Source organism: Hibiscus syriacus, unplaced genomic scaffold (genome assembly GCF_006381635.1).
Source record: "Hibiscus syriacus cultivar Baekdansim isolate YM2019G1 unplaced genomic scaffold, ASM638163v2 tig00110247_pilon, whole genome shotgun sequence".
NCBI lineage: Eukaryota > Viridiplantae > Streptophyta > Magnoliopsida > Malvales > Malvaceae > Hibiscus > Hibiscus syriacus.
This window is the reverse complement of record NW_024062645.1, coordinates 680,920-697,915: the sequence shown is the minus strand read 5'-3', so window position 1 is coordinate 697,915 and position 16,996 is coordinate 680,920. Positions and strand designations below refer to the sequence as shown.

At 37.2% G+C, this 16,996-nt stretch overlaps 1 protein-coding gene and 2 pseudogenes across 1 annotated transcript; all 3 read right to left on the bottom strand.

Annotated features, from left to right (window-relative positions):
- Nucleotides 1–4,309: 4,309 nt before the first annotated feature.
- Nucleotides 4,310–5,312, bottom strand: LOC120114794 (transcription repressor OFP8-like). The gene has a single exon (XM_039135574.1). It carries the CDS (start codon nt 5,288–5,290, stop codon nt 4,310–4,312), a length of 981 nt encoding a protein of 326 aa, XP_038991505.1. The 5' UTR covers nt 5,291–5,312.
- Nucleotides 5,313–5,994: 682 nt separating this feature from the next.
- On the bottom strand, nt 5,995–7,266 carry LOC120114793 (annotated as a pseudogene).
- Nucleotides 7,267–12,383: 5,117 nt separating this feature from the next.
- LOC120114791 lies at nt 12,384–15,622 on the bottom strand (annotated as a pseudogene).
- Between the last annotated feature and the right edge of the window lie 1,374 nt (nt 15,623–16,996).

The window sequence follows — 16,996 nt, the reverse complement described above, 5'->3', positions numbered from 1 at the left end:
TTTGAAACTCCCAGAAAGTTTTGAAACTGGGCAGAAAAAAATGTTTAAAAGTATATGTACTTATATAAAGTATTGAAACTTTTGTAGGAGTATCAATACTCTTGGGCTAGTATCGATACTTTCAGTATGTTTTGGGAAAAAAGGTCAGTTTTTAAGGGAATTAGACTCAATGTACCCCAACACTTCAATATTTCCTCATATAAGACTTCAAGTGAGAACATTAATGATGTTTAATTCAAACGTAGAAACGAGAATAAAGTAAGGTGAAATAATACTAGCCTTATTTGAATGCTCAGGAAAATGACCAGGACACCCGAGTTCCTTCAGAAAATATAGTGGAGTCAAAAGTATAAATTCAATCTGAATATCCTTAGGAAGTGCGCAAGGCACTTTAAGATGACTTGTTTGGGCACAAGGTCCGACACTCAAGGAGTGGGCTGGTTGAGAGTATGGTGTCCGATGCAGAGATTTCGAGGGCCACATTCTCGGTAGACTAGAGGGGTGTGTGAGCTCCGAGATACAGATCCCTCAGCTGTACCATGATGTCTACCATAGAATAGAGAGTGAGTATACGAGTATACTCACTGAAGCATAACAGAACATATCAATAGACCAGATAGCAATAGACTTGATAGTTTGAGCATTTCAGTGACAAACTTTTAGTATGTTTTAGTTGTTAGTGTGGAGTTTAGCTAGTTAGCTCAGCCTTCGGATTGTTTTTCGTGGGCAGGTCAGTAGATCGACAGTTCGAGAAGGAGTATATAGATTATGGTCAAGACCCAGTGTAGATTCAGAGTATGTCTCAGCAGTTTTTGAAGTGCGTGTATATTTTATAAACCCTTTTGTATCAGTTGAGTCATACATTTTATTAAGAGTTGGTCTGTAATATTTTGATTGTAAATATTTATTTTGGGAGCTCCCCATTATAAAGTTTTATATTAATTATTTCATGGATGTTTTATTTGTGGAAATGGTCGTTTTATAGTACAAGAAAAGAGTAAGGTGTTGGTCAGCCACTCCGATAATTCCATATGGCATCTTACATCGATCGACTGTGTGTTGTACTGATCTAGGTTGTTACATGACCTCTGTGATTAGGCTCGTTCAATTTTTAGCATTGCACCTAGCCTTTGAGGCATTATTATTCGTTGTATTTTGGTTTTGGATAAAGGTTGGGGGTTAAAGTGGTTTGGCATAAGAGTATGTTCTTCCCTTTGTATGTTCTGAAACGTGCCATTATTAGGTGGATGGCTATTTTGGGGGCTTCCCACCAAAGATTGATTATTGAGTATGGGGATTGCTACGGATAGAAAATGTATGTTTTATGGTGAACCTGAAACTTGGGATCATCCTTTTTATGAATGTTTATTCTATGTGGGTATTTGAGAATCCACCACTAATGGAGTGGGATGATGAGCTCAAATGGGTCTTGCGTTACCTTAAGGGTAAATATTTGATCTCCTTTCTCCTTAAGATTACTAGATGTTCATTTATTTACTTTGCTTGGGAGGAACGAAACATGAGATAGTTTAAAGGTGTGAGTAGGGAGCAATGTGAGATTTTTGAGCCATTGTTGAAGTTATTAGAATGAAAACTATACATACGGGTATAGATACAATAAATGGTGTTAATATGAGGTTTTGTTCTAGTTGGGGTATTCAGGTGTAATTATTGATAGGCTTTGTTTATTGGTTGGTTGTTTTGTAGCTATTTGGCTCTTTGGCTTATATTTGTTCTGGCTGAATGTGGATTGTAGTTGTTTCTACTTTTTTTTTGGATAAATTCAAACACAATTATCCAAAAAAATATAATACTCCTATATAATTTATGAGTTATAAAATTAATGAATAATAAATCTCTATGTTATGTTTAAAAGTAAAATAATTTAGAAATGAGTTATACCTCCATAAATATCTCCGAAAATAGTATGACCATCCACATTTCATTTAGATATCATACTCCTAAGATGATCACAACTCCATAAATAGACCTTCAAGAGTCTCATATGATTTATAATAGTCAAACTCGCTCTAATAGTTGTAACCATCTTGTGTAAGTTAGCTTACAAATAATAATTGTTATCATGAGTATAACACCAGTCGCCTTATAGGTGAGGCATTTATATCATGAGGAAAGGGAAAAAGAGGGGGTTCTCTCTCTTCCTTCATTTTATTATTCTTCTTCACTCTCATCTTCCCCTCATACTTTTATTTATCTCAGAGAAAAACACTAGCTAACAGTTGTTATCTCATCAATTGTGGCTCTTTACCCAAACTCGAAGGATGAGTTGTCAACAGTCTACGAGACAAATTTGTTTACATCAACAATTGGTACAGTGAACATGAACAACTTCTAACCTAAAAGAAATTAGTCTAGAATGGACCTAAAACCAAAACGATCAAGTTAATCTCCCTTCCTTTTTCTCAAAATCCTTTCAACCCACTTAATCTCCCTCACCAACAATAACAGTACACTTACGATTCATCGTATTTTAGATCTTACCAGACTTATTATGGCGCATATGATTAGTCTGGATAATGCAAACTAGTACTATTTTCAACCGCAACATCAACAAAAGCTATATCCTTGTGACTCAGAAAATCAACAAATTCAGTCTCAAAAATGAATTATGAAGCTTGCAATATAGTTCACGACTCCTTAAGGGTAAATCGAGGATATAGAGGTTCTTCCTCTTCAAGTAGCAAAGGATACCACAGGAGCAACACGTTGGAACGGTTTGTGCATAGGGGTAGACATCAAAATGAGGTCTAGTCAGAGGAGCAATAATAAAGACTCGCTCAATGAATCATTGACTAATCTTCGATGTTTGAAATGTTGGTGAAAGGTATGGACAAGATTCTCTTATAATGATATGCAATTGTAACCTATGATGGCAAGAGGAGTCCATATCATAATCTTCTAGACAGCTCCCCATCAGGTATGAATCCAAAACCGCTAGAGTCCAAACAAATCTAATAAAATTTGAACCCGAAAAGACTCGAGCTTGAAAAAAAATTAGATTAGAGTCGAGACGATAAAAAATGACCCGTCCCTACCCGTATACATTCCTAGTTTTAAGACTCGTTAGAGTTAAGACTACCAAAAGCATAAAATCTTTTAAGGCTGTCATGTCAGGCCGATTCACAAAGAACACAACATTCAAATGAGAAAATCCCAATAAAACATAGAATGGACTTGCTACTAAGGTTAAAGTGCTACACCAATTTGTCCGTGGGTCCCAACCATCACCAAAAATTGTGATAGATTTTGATTAGAATCTTTAAAAGGGCTTAATTAAAACCATATTTTGAAGAAAAACAAACCATGTATTAGACCATAAGTTGATGACATGCCGAGTGGCTCAATAACCCAGAAAATGCGACAAATAATGGGGGAATGTTAGGCTGGCAACCCAACGAACAAGACAAACCAAATACATATGTATGTATGTATGCTCACTGCTAAAAACCAGATATTCTTTAATTTGCGTTCCTGTTTAAGGAAATGGGTGTTCTGCAGATGTAGGGGAGCTCATAAATGCAATAGCTTTGGAGCTCAAAAGGGACAGATAGAGAGGGAAAAGTAAAGAGAATGGTTCGGTGACCGGGTCACACACTGCATTTTGTCTTTCTTGAAACCTCAATTACCCATTTACTTTACCACTCTCAACTTTGTCATTCTCTTAAGTCTTTTACGTCCTCCCCTGCAATTTAGGATTTGTGATTTATCCATGTTGATGTATAACGTTAAACAAGATGATGATTTATGGTGGTTAAGCCGACTAGTCAATGATTTATGACGTTAATTGTCCACATGTTGACAAACTAATTTTGATGATTTGTTCAATAATATAATGTTGTATTGTATTAGCCACATGTTTGAAAGTAAGTCTCCATTGTCAATGGAAAAACTTGTCCTGCCCTCTTATTCCCTTTTCTTAGTTTAGGTGTTTACTTTTGAAAAGCAATGCTCCTTTGGTAATCATTAATGTAATTAACTTAGGTACTTCTTTGTTTCCTTTTTATCATCATTGGTCCAAGATTTATGTACACAGGGACAAACTTCCTTTATGTTTTGACATTTGCTCCATTATACGTCCGGTATCATTGCTCTCCTTCACAATCTCGAGTCGATTTTAAACATGGTTTAATCTTATAAAGTCGAGTGAAAATCTATTAATTTTAGTTTTGGTAAGCTAAGCACTTTAATTCAACTCTAAAGTCTAACTAAAAGCTACTACAATTGTCGATCACATGCAGTGAAACAAAACAAGTTAACACAGTCTGCTTGTTGCTTTCTTCTACATTTTCTATGACCAGTTACAGAACAATGTCTTCCAAATCTCTGTAAAAGCCTTGACGATTATCCTATGATGGTGATGAGAGTTCAACGACAGTAAGCACTGCAACAGCTGTTTCAGATCGTCCGCTCCAAACATCTGTCTCTCGATTATCATCTCCACCATTGATGTCCTAAAATCATTGTACGGGTCGCTGGAATGTTTCACCACAGCAAAGCTATCTCTCACTTTGTTTTTGTTGTTGTCATTATCATTATTGACCCCTTCCAATGGTAAAACCCCCATGTCGCAGCTCCGGTTCTTGGCCTTTCTCCGACGGGCATTACTACATCTTCTCTGGTCGAAATGTTGCCGGCCGGTGAAGGATTCGGTTGAATCCGACGAGAGGTTTCTCGAGGAGAAAAGAGTCTCGGTTTCGTCTTCACTGCTAAGCCACCACCAGCCACCGTGATGGCTATTAGCACTTCCTTGAGAAGACGAGCTGAAAAACGTGGCACCGGTCGACGTATTCTTGCTTTTGAGGTGAACCCTTTTCTTCTTCTTCCTCGTGATGCTTTTTTTCTTCTCGTAGAACCCAAAGTCTTTACAATCGGAGAAAAGATTCAATGGTGATAAAGAGTTACTACTACCGGCAGGGCATTTCTGGCCATCAAAAGCAAGGGCTGAACCCGAACCCGAACCCGAAACAACAAAAGGAGTGGAACGAACGAACATTCTACGTCGTGGGATAGTTTCTCTCTGTGTAATCATGACACAGTCATGTTTAATGGCGCTTTGGGTTGATTCATGGCGTTTGGGTTTACAAATGGAAGGGAAAGGTCGAGCCTTTGGCAGCGACGGTGACGGCGAAGGGTTGAACAGTTTGACGCTGTTGGGGGTTGGAGGTGTGGAAACGGGTTTTTCGACGACGTCGGAGACTTTTCGGCTCCGGCAGGATCCGAATGAGGATCGGAACATGCGAGAGATTCGTAGTTTGAATCGATTTTCCATTTTTGGAGAGGAAAACGGAGAGAGTGAGAATGTGTGGGAGGATTCTTTGTTTTTGAAGGGAGACTGGCTGTATATATAAACAAATAAAAGCTGCTGGTCTGGGGGGTTAATTTATAATTACTCAAATAAAATGCGTTCAAAAGTTACATCGTCAAACTTTTTAATATGGGTAAGCTTTTTAATATGGGTAAACTATGCGGTGGGTAAATTATACGAAGAGTCTCTTATGTTTTCAGTTTAACCGACTTTGGTCACCAATTTAAAAATTAAGTATAAATGGTCCCTAACATTATTAATCTATTCGATTTTAGTCCCTAATATTATTGATCCGTTCCATTTTAGTCCCTTAGCTTAAATTTGAAAATTAAATAATAATAATAAAGAATTAGATGGGACTATTATAGCAATTAAATCAAACTGCAACAACCAAAATTGGACCTAACGTGGAAGATGTAAAATGCCCCTTTCGGATTGTCTCATGTATTCATTGCTATTAATTATGCCTCCTCCACATCTCACTTTTACATTATACACATCTACCAAAACTATTCAAGTGACCAAACATTATTCAATTAAAATATTGCTACAAATATATTTACACAGGTATGAATATCTGTACTGGATGTTGATAGAAGCAATTAACCTTTATCAAGAATCACATCACCTGTGCTTTATCTGCATTTTGAGCGATTCACGAGATCCAGTTAACTACAGAAGAGTTCCCAGAACCAGAGATCTACTGCGAGGACTGAAGAAAGTACGAGTAATGCCAATGTCTGGTAACGGTTTAACGGCCACCCGGAAACTTCAGCCATTGTCTTCAAAAACGGAAGGGAACCATCCTGGAAATCTCGTTTCGTATTGGACCAAGACGTTACCCATTGTACACGGGAAGGAACCAGGTCGAGTTCCTCTCTTAACCGTCTCCCTAAGTCCGGCATGTGGCCACCTCCATATAGTATGGCCATCTTATTATGACCATTATCGATCGCTTGTCTCAGTGCTTCTATAGCAGCCCTGTTCCTCTCGCCGATGATAATCGATCTCTCTTCCACATCGGCAGTCACTTGAGAGAACCTACACATATCAATAATGCTTGTGACTTGATATACATGGACTTATGTTCAATGCCAGAGTACCCAAATACAAAAATGCATAGCTACTAACATTCAAAGCACAGTGACGCAAAAGTACACTCCCAACTCCCAAGTCCACAACTAACTCACTCGGAGGTTAGTCGTTTTGCCAGGAAAACCTTCATGGCAGCACCAAAGTCGAGCATCGATAAAGCCTCTAGCTCAGCATAATCTGATGTCTGGCTTCCCCCGTCTGCCTAAACACCGCTAATAACGAGAAAACCTACAAGTGGCATCGGTAGCACACGAGAAGCCCACAGAAGCTTAGATCTCCAAGGTTCAAGGTCCTCTGGGATTGAAACATACTGAAAAAAAGCTTTTGTGGATTTAAGAGCCATATCCCTTGCAAATGTGAAGAAGCTTTCACTTTTTTCGAGCTGGATAAAATAATATTTGAACATTAGGAGTAGGAGCATGATGAGCATCCAAGTCCAGAATGCCATGTTACCCGAAGTAACTTGAAGGTCTCGTAGTCAAGATCAGCATGGTACCAATTATGAGCTTGGTAATCAAGACAATCTAATTGGAAATCAAGCATAAGTATCCAAGCCATCTGTCGTTGAATGCATCCCAGAATGTTGAAACCTCGTGAACGAGAGCTTTTGAGTCTTTTCGCTGTCGAAGGATTCTTCTTATTTTCCAAGCTCTCCCTGATGGCCACCATCTCATACAGAACACAATCATATGGTGCAAGCTCCTTCTGAAGGGTTTCGAAGTATATGTAGCCAACAACATATCATAACATAAATTACTTGTAATATCATAACAATTCTACGTTTGAATTAGCCAAACATACTCTGCATCCGCGATATGAATCGTTGAGATCAAATCAACCTGAAACCATCAAAGAAGAAGAAGAGAAAACCCAGAATTAGAACCCAGAAAACCGATTCTTCTTCGAAGTGTTCATAATTCAAAAGTGGAGCGGTGGTATAAGTACCCGAAGAAAGGGATAAAAAAATAGACCAAGGGAACCTCTTAGGGTAACTAACAATAGCCGTCTGCAACTCGTCGCCACCGCTTCGACTCCCTCTCTTGAATCTCATGAAATCCGCTATCGAACTGCAGTTCAAAAACTGCTCCGGCGACACATCTTTAACAGTCGAGGAACACCCCAAGAGCTTCAACGATGGGTGTTTGGGAGTCTTTGAGAATATGGGATCGGGTTTAAAGAGTACAGGCCAAAAAGAAGTGGAATTGGGAGATGAATCAAGGTTTGAAGTTGAAGGAAATGACAACTAATAATTTTGCATGACAACTAATAATCTCCCACTTGAAGATTTGATTAGAATAATCATATCTTCACACCATTCTTTCTATCTTGTACCTTCATGTTGCTTACATTTCTGACAGGCCACAAGAGGATCGACATCAGGTAAATTTATCAGCATTAATCGCTTTCGTCATGAAATCTGCTATGTTGTCTTTGGTATGGATCTTCTGCATATCTACCGTCCCTTCTTCCACCTTTTCACGAATGAAATGGTATTGAACTAGTATGTGCTTTGTCATTGAATGAAATGCTGGATTCCTTGCTAGATGCAAGACGCTTTGACTGTCACAAAACAAAGAGACATACTCTTGATTATGCCCAAGCTCCTCCAATAGCATCTTCAACCAAATTGCTTCTTTACTGGCTTGTGTAGCTGCTACATATTCTGCTTCTGTTGTGGATGTAGCCATAACTGACTGCAATTTTGAAACCCAGCTTACAGCTCCACCAGCAACTTTAAACACATATCCTGTAGTAGATTTGTTTTTATCCAAATCCCCTGCATAGTCAGAATCGACATACCCATTGATAAGTAAGTTTGATCCTCCGTAACATAATGTAACATTTGAGGTCCCTTTGATGTATCTCAGGATCCTCTTTACTGTATTCCAATGCTCTTTGCCTGGATTCGCCATGTACCGACTAACCACTCCCACTGCTTGTGTAATGTCTGATCTTGTGCATATCATAGCGAACATTAAACTTCCCACTGCTGATGCATACGATACTCGAGACATCTCCATCCTCTCTTCTTCACTGCTAGGACTCATACTGGAGGATAATTCGAAGTTAATAGGAAGAGGGGTAGAAATTGGCTTACAATCTTGCATGTTGAATCTTGACAAGATCTTCTTCAAGTAATTCTTTTGTGAAAGCCAAATCTTCATATTACTTCTGTCTCGGTGAATTTGCATCCATAAAATCTTGTTTGTTGATCCCAAGTCCTTCATTTCAAATTCCCTAGCCAGTTGTGCCTTCAATTCTTCAATATGATCTTTGTTGGGTCCTGCAACCAACATGTCATCCACATACAACAGCAATATAACAAAATCGTTATCACCAGACCTCTAGAAATAAGCATAAGGGTCTGCATTAAGTATGTTGTATCCAAGGCACATAATGAAGGAATCAAATCTCTTATACCAACACCTAGGCGCCTGTTTTAGACCGTACAGAGATTTGTTCAACCTGCAAACCAAGTTCTTCTTTTCTTTTTCTTCAAAACCTTCAGGCTGGAGCATGTAAATCTCTTCTTCAAGATTTCGATGAAGAAAAATTGTTTTAACATCTAGCTGCTCTAGATGTAAGTTCAATGTAGCACACATTTCCAAAACTACTCGAACTGTTGTTAGTCGAACTACAGGAGAAAAGATTTCATTTAAATCAATACCTTCTTTTTGAGCATATCCTTTGACCACCAGTCTTGCACGATACCTCTCAACTTGATTGTCACCATTTCGCTTGATTTTGAAGACCCATTTGTTACCAATTGGCTTCCTTCCTTGTGGTAGTGGTACAAGGTCCCATGTATTATTTTTATGAAGGACTTCGATTTCTTCTTGCATCGCCATCATCCACAGTGAAACATCTAAGTTGTTTATTGCCTTCTGGTATGTTGATGGCTCTTCGTCCTCTGTTAAAAGGCAGTATGCAATATTACCTTCTATAACATAATCTGAGTACCAATTGGGACGTCTTCTCACACGATCTGATTGACGAGTTGTTTGAGCTTCAGAACTCTCTGGTTCTTGTTCATTATATGATGGTTCTGCTTCAGAAGAATCTCCTTGTTCAACCTCTTTTTCCACATGTATCTGTGTAGTCTCTGACTTTTCAGTTCTATCATCATCTTCTTTTCTTTGTAGCTTATCTTCTATAAAGATAACATTACTGATGATGATCACTTTGCGGGCAGTGGGATCCCATAAGCGATACCCCTTTACTCCATCAGCATACCCCAAGAATTTGTATTTCCTGGATTTTGGATCAAACTTTGAAATTTCTTGGGAGTTGTACATCATATACACAATACTTCCAAATACATGAAGGTTTGAATAATCAGCTGGTTTACCAGTCCACATCTCCATTGGTGTCTTCAGTTCTATTGCAGTTGATGGAGCTCGATTAACCAAATAACAGGCGGTATTGATTGCTTCTGCCCAAAATGATTTTTCTAGGCCGACATCCTTCAACATTGCTCTTGTTCTTTCTAACAAGGTTTTGTTCATCCGCTCTGCCACTCCATTTTGTTGAGGAGTGTTCGCCACTGTGAATTGTCTTTTGATGCCTTCTTTCCTACAAAATTTATCAAATTCTTCGCTTGTATATTCTCCTCTATTATATGTTCTGAAACACTTGATCTTATTTCCAGAATCAAGTTCCACCCGTGCTTTGAAGTTTTTGTAAGTTGAAAACACATATGACTTCTTCTTAATATGGTACACCCAACATCTCCTGGAGTAGTCATCAATAACTGAGACAAAGTATTTTGCTCCGCCTAGGGATGTAACTGGTGCTTGCCATACGTTAGAGTGAACCAATTCTAGAACACTTTTGCCTCTAGAATTTGATGTGTTGAATTTCAACCGGTGCTGCTTACTTGTTATGCAATGCTCACACAAAGTAAGTGATACTTTTGTTAAGCCTGGAAGTAGCTTTTTCTCCACAGGGACTTTCATTCCTTGTTTTGATATGTGTCCAAGTTTCTGATGTCATAGCATTGCATAATCTGAACTACATGAGGCAATAGAGGCTTCTGCTTCTAGCAAAGTCTCTCCCTTTAGCATGTACAAGTTTGTTGTTATCTTTTCGCCTTTCAGCACCACAAGCGTTCCACATAACACCTTCATGATTCCTTTTCGTGTTTCAATCTTACTTGCATTATTATCCAACAATCCGTAGGATAATAAATTTTTCTTCAGGTCTTTCACGTGCCGCACATCTCGAACAACTTTAATTGTTCCATCATACATCTTCAATTTGATAGTTCTCACCCCAATGATCTCTAAGGCATGATCATTGCAACTATACACAGATCCTCCTAAGACAGGTTCATAATGATGGAATCATTCTCTTCTTGAGGTCATGTGATATGTTGCTCTCGAATCAATGAGCCATATGTCTGCATATCTCTTTCTACCTTCTACGGTGGTTGACGCTTCACAACATAGAGCATCTCTATCATCTGAAGTGTTTGCAGTATTTCCTTGTGGATTGGAGTTTTTATTTAGACTCCAACAATCCTTCTACAAGTGACCCTTCTTTCAACAGTTGTAGCACTTTAAATTCTTCTTGCTTCTCGACTTCGATCTACCATGTTTGTAACTGCTGCTTTGGCCACGTTCTGTTGATCTCCCTCTCATCGTTGTCAACGCTTCTACTTGCTGCAGATTTACTTGTCTATCTTCCTTGTTCTTGCGTCGATTTTCTTCTTGTAGAACAACAGCTGCAACGTCATCGAAGACTAGACTGATGACATTATTGTTTGTCAAGTTGATGATGAGTTAATCATACGAATCCGGTAGACTTTGAAGTAGAAGTTCAGCACTTTCTTGTTATACTATTTTACAGCTTAAGGATGTAAGTTGAGAAAATAAAGTGTTCAATGTGTTTAAGTGCTCTGTCACTGAAGTAGATTCTGACATCCGGAGAGTGTACAATTTCCTCTTAAGAAAAATTTTATTGTGCAACGATGTGGCCTCATACAATTTGGTGAGATGATCTCATATCTCGTTAGATGTCTTCTTCTCCTCGATGCTTGACAATACTTCATCTGCTAATGCTAGATGAAAGTTTGTCATAGCATTCCCGTCCATTTCGATCCATTTGTTGTCGTCTGTGAAATCTACCGACCTTTCACTAATAGCTGCTAGACAACCGTCTTTCCTCAGGATGACCTTCATCTTCAATTTCCACAATGAGAAATTTCTCCCATTAAATTTTTCAATATCAAATTTCGTTGTCATAGCTTCTATTACGGATAGCTCCCACTATTTCAATATCGTGAATAGTTCTCTGGAACCTTCAAAGAATGGGTAATACCTTCTTACTTTCTTATGTTGGAGGATCCACCTTTTGGTGGCAACCACAAAAACAATAAGCAAATATTACACACTCAAATCTGGCTCGGATACCAATTGTTGCGGAAGACGGCTATCGAATAGAACAAAATCACAACTGATAATTTGAGAAAATAAAAATGAAGATAAAAGAGACGCAAAATTTACGTGGAAAACCCCTAAAAATTTAGGGTAAAAACCACGGACAACGGTAGAAGAATTTCACTATCAGAAAATAGGAATTACAACCTCTCTCGATCTACCAAGGAGAAAACAATGATAATTCTCTCTTGATAAAAAGGAAAAAACAACTCTCAAGAAACTCTCTAAATTCTCTCTAGTATTGGAAGAAAGCTAGAATGCTTTTGGGATGGTTTTGAAGCTAAATGAGCTAGGGTATTTATAGTAAAAGATTTAAGGACTAATCTTGAAAATATCCTAAATTACAATGACTAAATGTGAGATTTTGTCATGTCACTTTTCATCTATTATTAGTGCCAACTATGAACCATTATTAGTACCCTAAATTACAAGGACTAATATTTTGTATGACAACTAATAGAATATCCCTTTAAGGATTAGATACATATGAGTTAATCAATGTTTACAACAAAAGGAATGAATTGAAGCAAACAAAAATAAAATGGAAGTTCTTCAAAGCATAAGCTACATGAAAAACACAGCCCCATCACCAGCTTCCTAGTTTTCAGCAGCACATGCAACCTACAAATATACTCTGGAAGAAGATTGAATCAAACATTCTAAGCTTTGATTCGATGAGATCCATTAGTGGTCACTATAGAATGATAAAAGATATATATATTCATTGTGTTAGAAGCTGAATGCCTGTTTCTAGATCTTCCAATGTTATTGTGCACAGTTCATCGGCATCTATACAGTCGAAACTGAGCCGAAGATCAAGGTTCTCCCTAGCATTAACTAGCATCGGATCGACTAATCCTCCGTTCATCTCTTTGCGCTGTTTTTCTGTTGTTTCTCTCTCTATTAGTCTTGCTATGGCATCTAAACTGCATGAACTATGCAACTTAAATCCATACAACAGACTGATCTCTTTGATTATTCATCATGATATGGAGTACGTTGGCTAGGTCCTTGGAATTGAAATCACTAAAGTGAAAAAAATTTGTCACCCTCCGGCAGAATCCTTCTTTAGAAGCAATTACACGCTTCATTGGTTCGCTATATCCGGAAAATATGACTAAAACTTTTCCAGCGTCCATTACGGACATGATCTCCTCTAAAGCCTCCAATCCATTGTCCTTATCATCTGACTTTTGCATAGGTATTAACCTATATGCTTCATCAACAAAAAGAATTCCACCCTCAGCTTCTTGGATCTGCCAAAGATTAGTCCTTAGCTCATCAGCAAAAAGCATAAAAACCTCAACAACAACAAAATAAAAAATAGGGTAAAATACACGGGAGACCACTAAACTATAGTAAAAAATTAATGTGACCACAAAACTTTCAATCGAATCAATCAGACCACCCAACTATTTAATTGATTCGGTGACATGTTCGTTAATAAAAATTGGCATAATTCTATATTTGGTCCTTAATATTTATATATTTTATCAATTTAGTCATTATTTTAATTCAACTAAATAAATTTAATTATCCAATTAGAACGTTACACGTGTCAATATATAATTGGAAGATTTTATTTAAGAATTTAAAATTATTTAATTAAATAATCTTATATCCATTCAGGTGGTGACACGTTTCCCCACCCAATGGATGTAAAAATTAAAGGGACCAACATGCTCTCTAAGGTATTCGAACTAGTGTCATGCGAGGGGGAGGGATAGAGCAGGTGCCCAAACAATTGAGCCAAAGTTCCCTAATGATTTAAAATTACAACAATTTGTATTTGACTTGTAAAAGTTTGTTAATGATAAAAAAATTATACAAATTATTATTTAAATTAATTGTAAACTGTTTTTTTAATTAAAAATATTCCATTTTTTATATAAATTATTAAAAAAATTATTAATTCAAAAATTGACCGAATTAACCGAAATTTGTTCGGTTCGGTTAATAATTTTTAAATAAATTTCAATTCGATTAATGGTTAAAGAAAAAATTTTGGTTAATTCGATTTAGTTAATAATTTTCAAATTAATTCGGTTCGGTTAATAATTTTCAAGTAAATTTTGGTTCGATTAATCGAACCAAAATTAACCGAATTTTTACTTCGATTAATTCGATTAATAGTGGAAAAAACGGTTAATTTGGTTCGGTTAATAATTTTTAAATTAATTTGGTTCGATTAATAATTTTCAAATAAATTTTGATTCGATTAAGCAAACCGATTAACCGAATTTTTGCTTCGATTAATTCGGTTAATAATTTTCAAAAACAATCGGTTAATTCGGTTCGGTTAATAATTTTCAAATTAATTCGGTTTGGTTAATAATTTTCAAATTAATTCGATTCGGTTAATAATTTTCAAATAAATTTTAGTTTGATTAACCGAACTGAATTAACCTAATTTTTTTCTTTAATCGTTAATCTAACCAATATTTATTTGAAAATTATTATACGTGGAGAATTTATTTATTTTTTTTATAATTTATTTAAACAACTAATTTGTTTAATTTTTTATCCCTAACAAACTTTTACAAGCCAAATACAAATTGTTGTAACTTTAAACCAGTGAGAAACTTTGGTGCCTGCTCTATTCTTCCCCCTTTGCGTGACATTGGTTCAAAGCCCTTGGAGAGCATGTTGGTCCCTTTAATTTTCACATCCATTGGGTGGTGACATGTGTCAATACTTAAATGGATAGAAAATTATTTAATTAAATAATTTGAAATTCTTAAATAAAATCTTACAATCAAATATTGACACATGTCACGGTCTAATTGGATAATTAAATTTATTTAATTGAATTAAAATAGTGACTAAAAATATTAAGGACAATTTTATTAACGGAAACGTCACCACCTCTGTTAAAAATTAACGGCCAATGGTTTGATTGAATCAATTAAATAGTTGGGTGATCTGATTGATTCAATTGAAAGTTCGATGATCACATTAATTTTTGACCATAGTTTAGTAGTCTCCCGTGTAGTTTACTCTTTGCACTTCTGTTTACCTTGTCAGTTGGTAGAATTCCAACCATATGAAGCAATTTCCCAAGAACACGAGCAACCATGGTCTTCCCTTTTTAGAACCAATCATAAGAAGTGTGAAAACAACAGGTTTTATGGAGTATTGCTAAAAGATGGTAATCGATTTTGGGACATACAATCCTATTGTATTTACCTGTTCCAGGATTAACATGGAATGCCATATGAGGGGGTCTTCTAGTGCCAACTTTCAACCCTATAGCCTGCACCTTTCATCCAAGAGCATCTCCTTTGCCCATTTCCGAAGCTGTACTTTGAGCTCATGCAATCCTACGATATTTGACAGCTCCTTCTCAAGTTCGTCCATCTTAGCCTTTGCCTCACCGCATGCTTCTAGTGCTCTTATCTTTCGCTGTTCTTCAAGATGCCTAAGTAATAATTCCTGTAACTTCTCACTTCCAGGGCCTTTGGAGAGATGTTTTATAGGAGTCATACCCTCCTGCAGGTCAAAAGGTGAATCAACTACCATGAGTTGGTAATAAAAGATAAATCAAGCACTAAGAAATACACCAAGTAAATACGATAAATATTACACCGTCCTCGGCACTACAATCAGCATTTTACTCGAGTAGCGTCTTGACAGTTGCATGGTTGTCGGATCGAATCGAGTCCCATACAGCTAGGTGCAATGGTGACATTCCATTCTGCATAAATAACATGGATGAAGAAAATCCTCTACAGAAGTTGAATTCCACCATCAGGTTCTAATTGTGAACTATGAAAAAATCATTGGCTCAAACATATAGTTAGCGTCAGTTAAAATCATGACCTCATTCCCCATGGAATAGCTTCATTAAACCATTCCTCTATCCTTTAGCCAAGCAACTCCCTCCCGGATCTAAGCCGTAACAGCCATCTTTCATTGATCCTAATTAAAGACTAAAATTTTACTCTATAATTAACGCATTTAAAAGAGGTGCGGAAGGGTCAAAAACTTAACAAGAATTCAGGGGAAAAATGCAAGTAAATGATCAAAATCCATGTTTAATTTAAGCTCAAAAGCAAAGGAATGAATCTTACAACGGGGTTTCTCTCGTTGAGAAGAGAAGGCTTGTCATTAAGAAGCTTTTGGAGACCAACAAGATCCCAGACTGAACCAACCCATGAACTGTGATGGGCTTGGCAGATCTTGACCGTCGATCCCGACGCCTCTGCATCCTTTCAAACAAAAATAGTTTCTTTCCTCCTTTTCCTCTCTACATATGAAAAGTCAAAGAAGGTAGAAAGAAAAAAACAGAAGAAAGAAAGAAAAAAAAGAAAATGAAGAGAAGAATGAGAGGAATTGGATTTCGTGTCTTATAGAGGGATCGATTGACCCCGAATCCGACTCTCGCGCCCTGACTCTAACACTGGTTTTTCTTTAGCACTTTCTTTTCTTATATACATTTCTTTGGTGTTCTTCATTTTTACCAAATTTTTGCGGTTTGGATTTGGATCTGTGAGGACAACTAGTCCTTTACTCTCCTGTGGGCGGCGGAGCTTCCCAGTTGCCACTGGCCACCAGATGGCCACCTATTTTTAATGGAAAGGTGTGTGTGCTAACAGTAAGTGAAACGAGGATGGAGACTAAGGAATAAAAAGATGTGCAATCGAATATATTATCAAAAATATATTCTTAAACTGAGATCCGATGCTTTCCCGCTCCTCACCGCTGGTCATTTGCAAACCAAAGACATTTGGGATATTATTCGAACGCAGGAGCAGAAAGTTCCTTGGCATCGCTTAATTTGGTTCCCAATGCATGTTCCTAAGCACAATCTAATTGCTTGGATGATTATCCTCGACCGAGAGATCATCTTCAACGAATGAGAATCTGTTCTGAATGAGTTTGCGCCAATTGTAACTCCTTCCAAGAGACACGGAACCATCTCTTCTTTCTCTGTCCTTTGGCAACCGATCTCTGGAGCTCTATTCTACTGCTTAATGGTATGACTATTTCTTTCACTTCTTGGGATGAATTTTTAGATTGGGCCATCTCTGTTTGGAAAGGAAAGTCACTTATCACTGTCATATTGAAGTTTGTATGGTCTGCTTTCATTTATTTTATGTGACAAGAACGTAACTGCAGAATTTTCTCGAGTCGTTTA

Excerpts from the sequence above, each read along its gene's own strand:
- LOC120114794 (XM_039135574.1), bottom strand. The coding sequence starts at position 5,290 with ATGGAAAATCGATTCAAACTACGAATCTCTCGCATGTTCCGATCCTCA.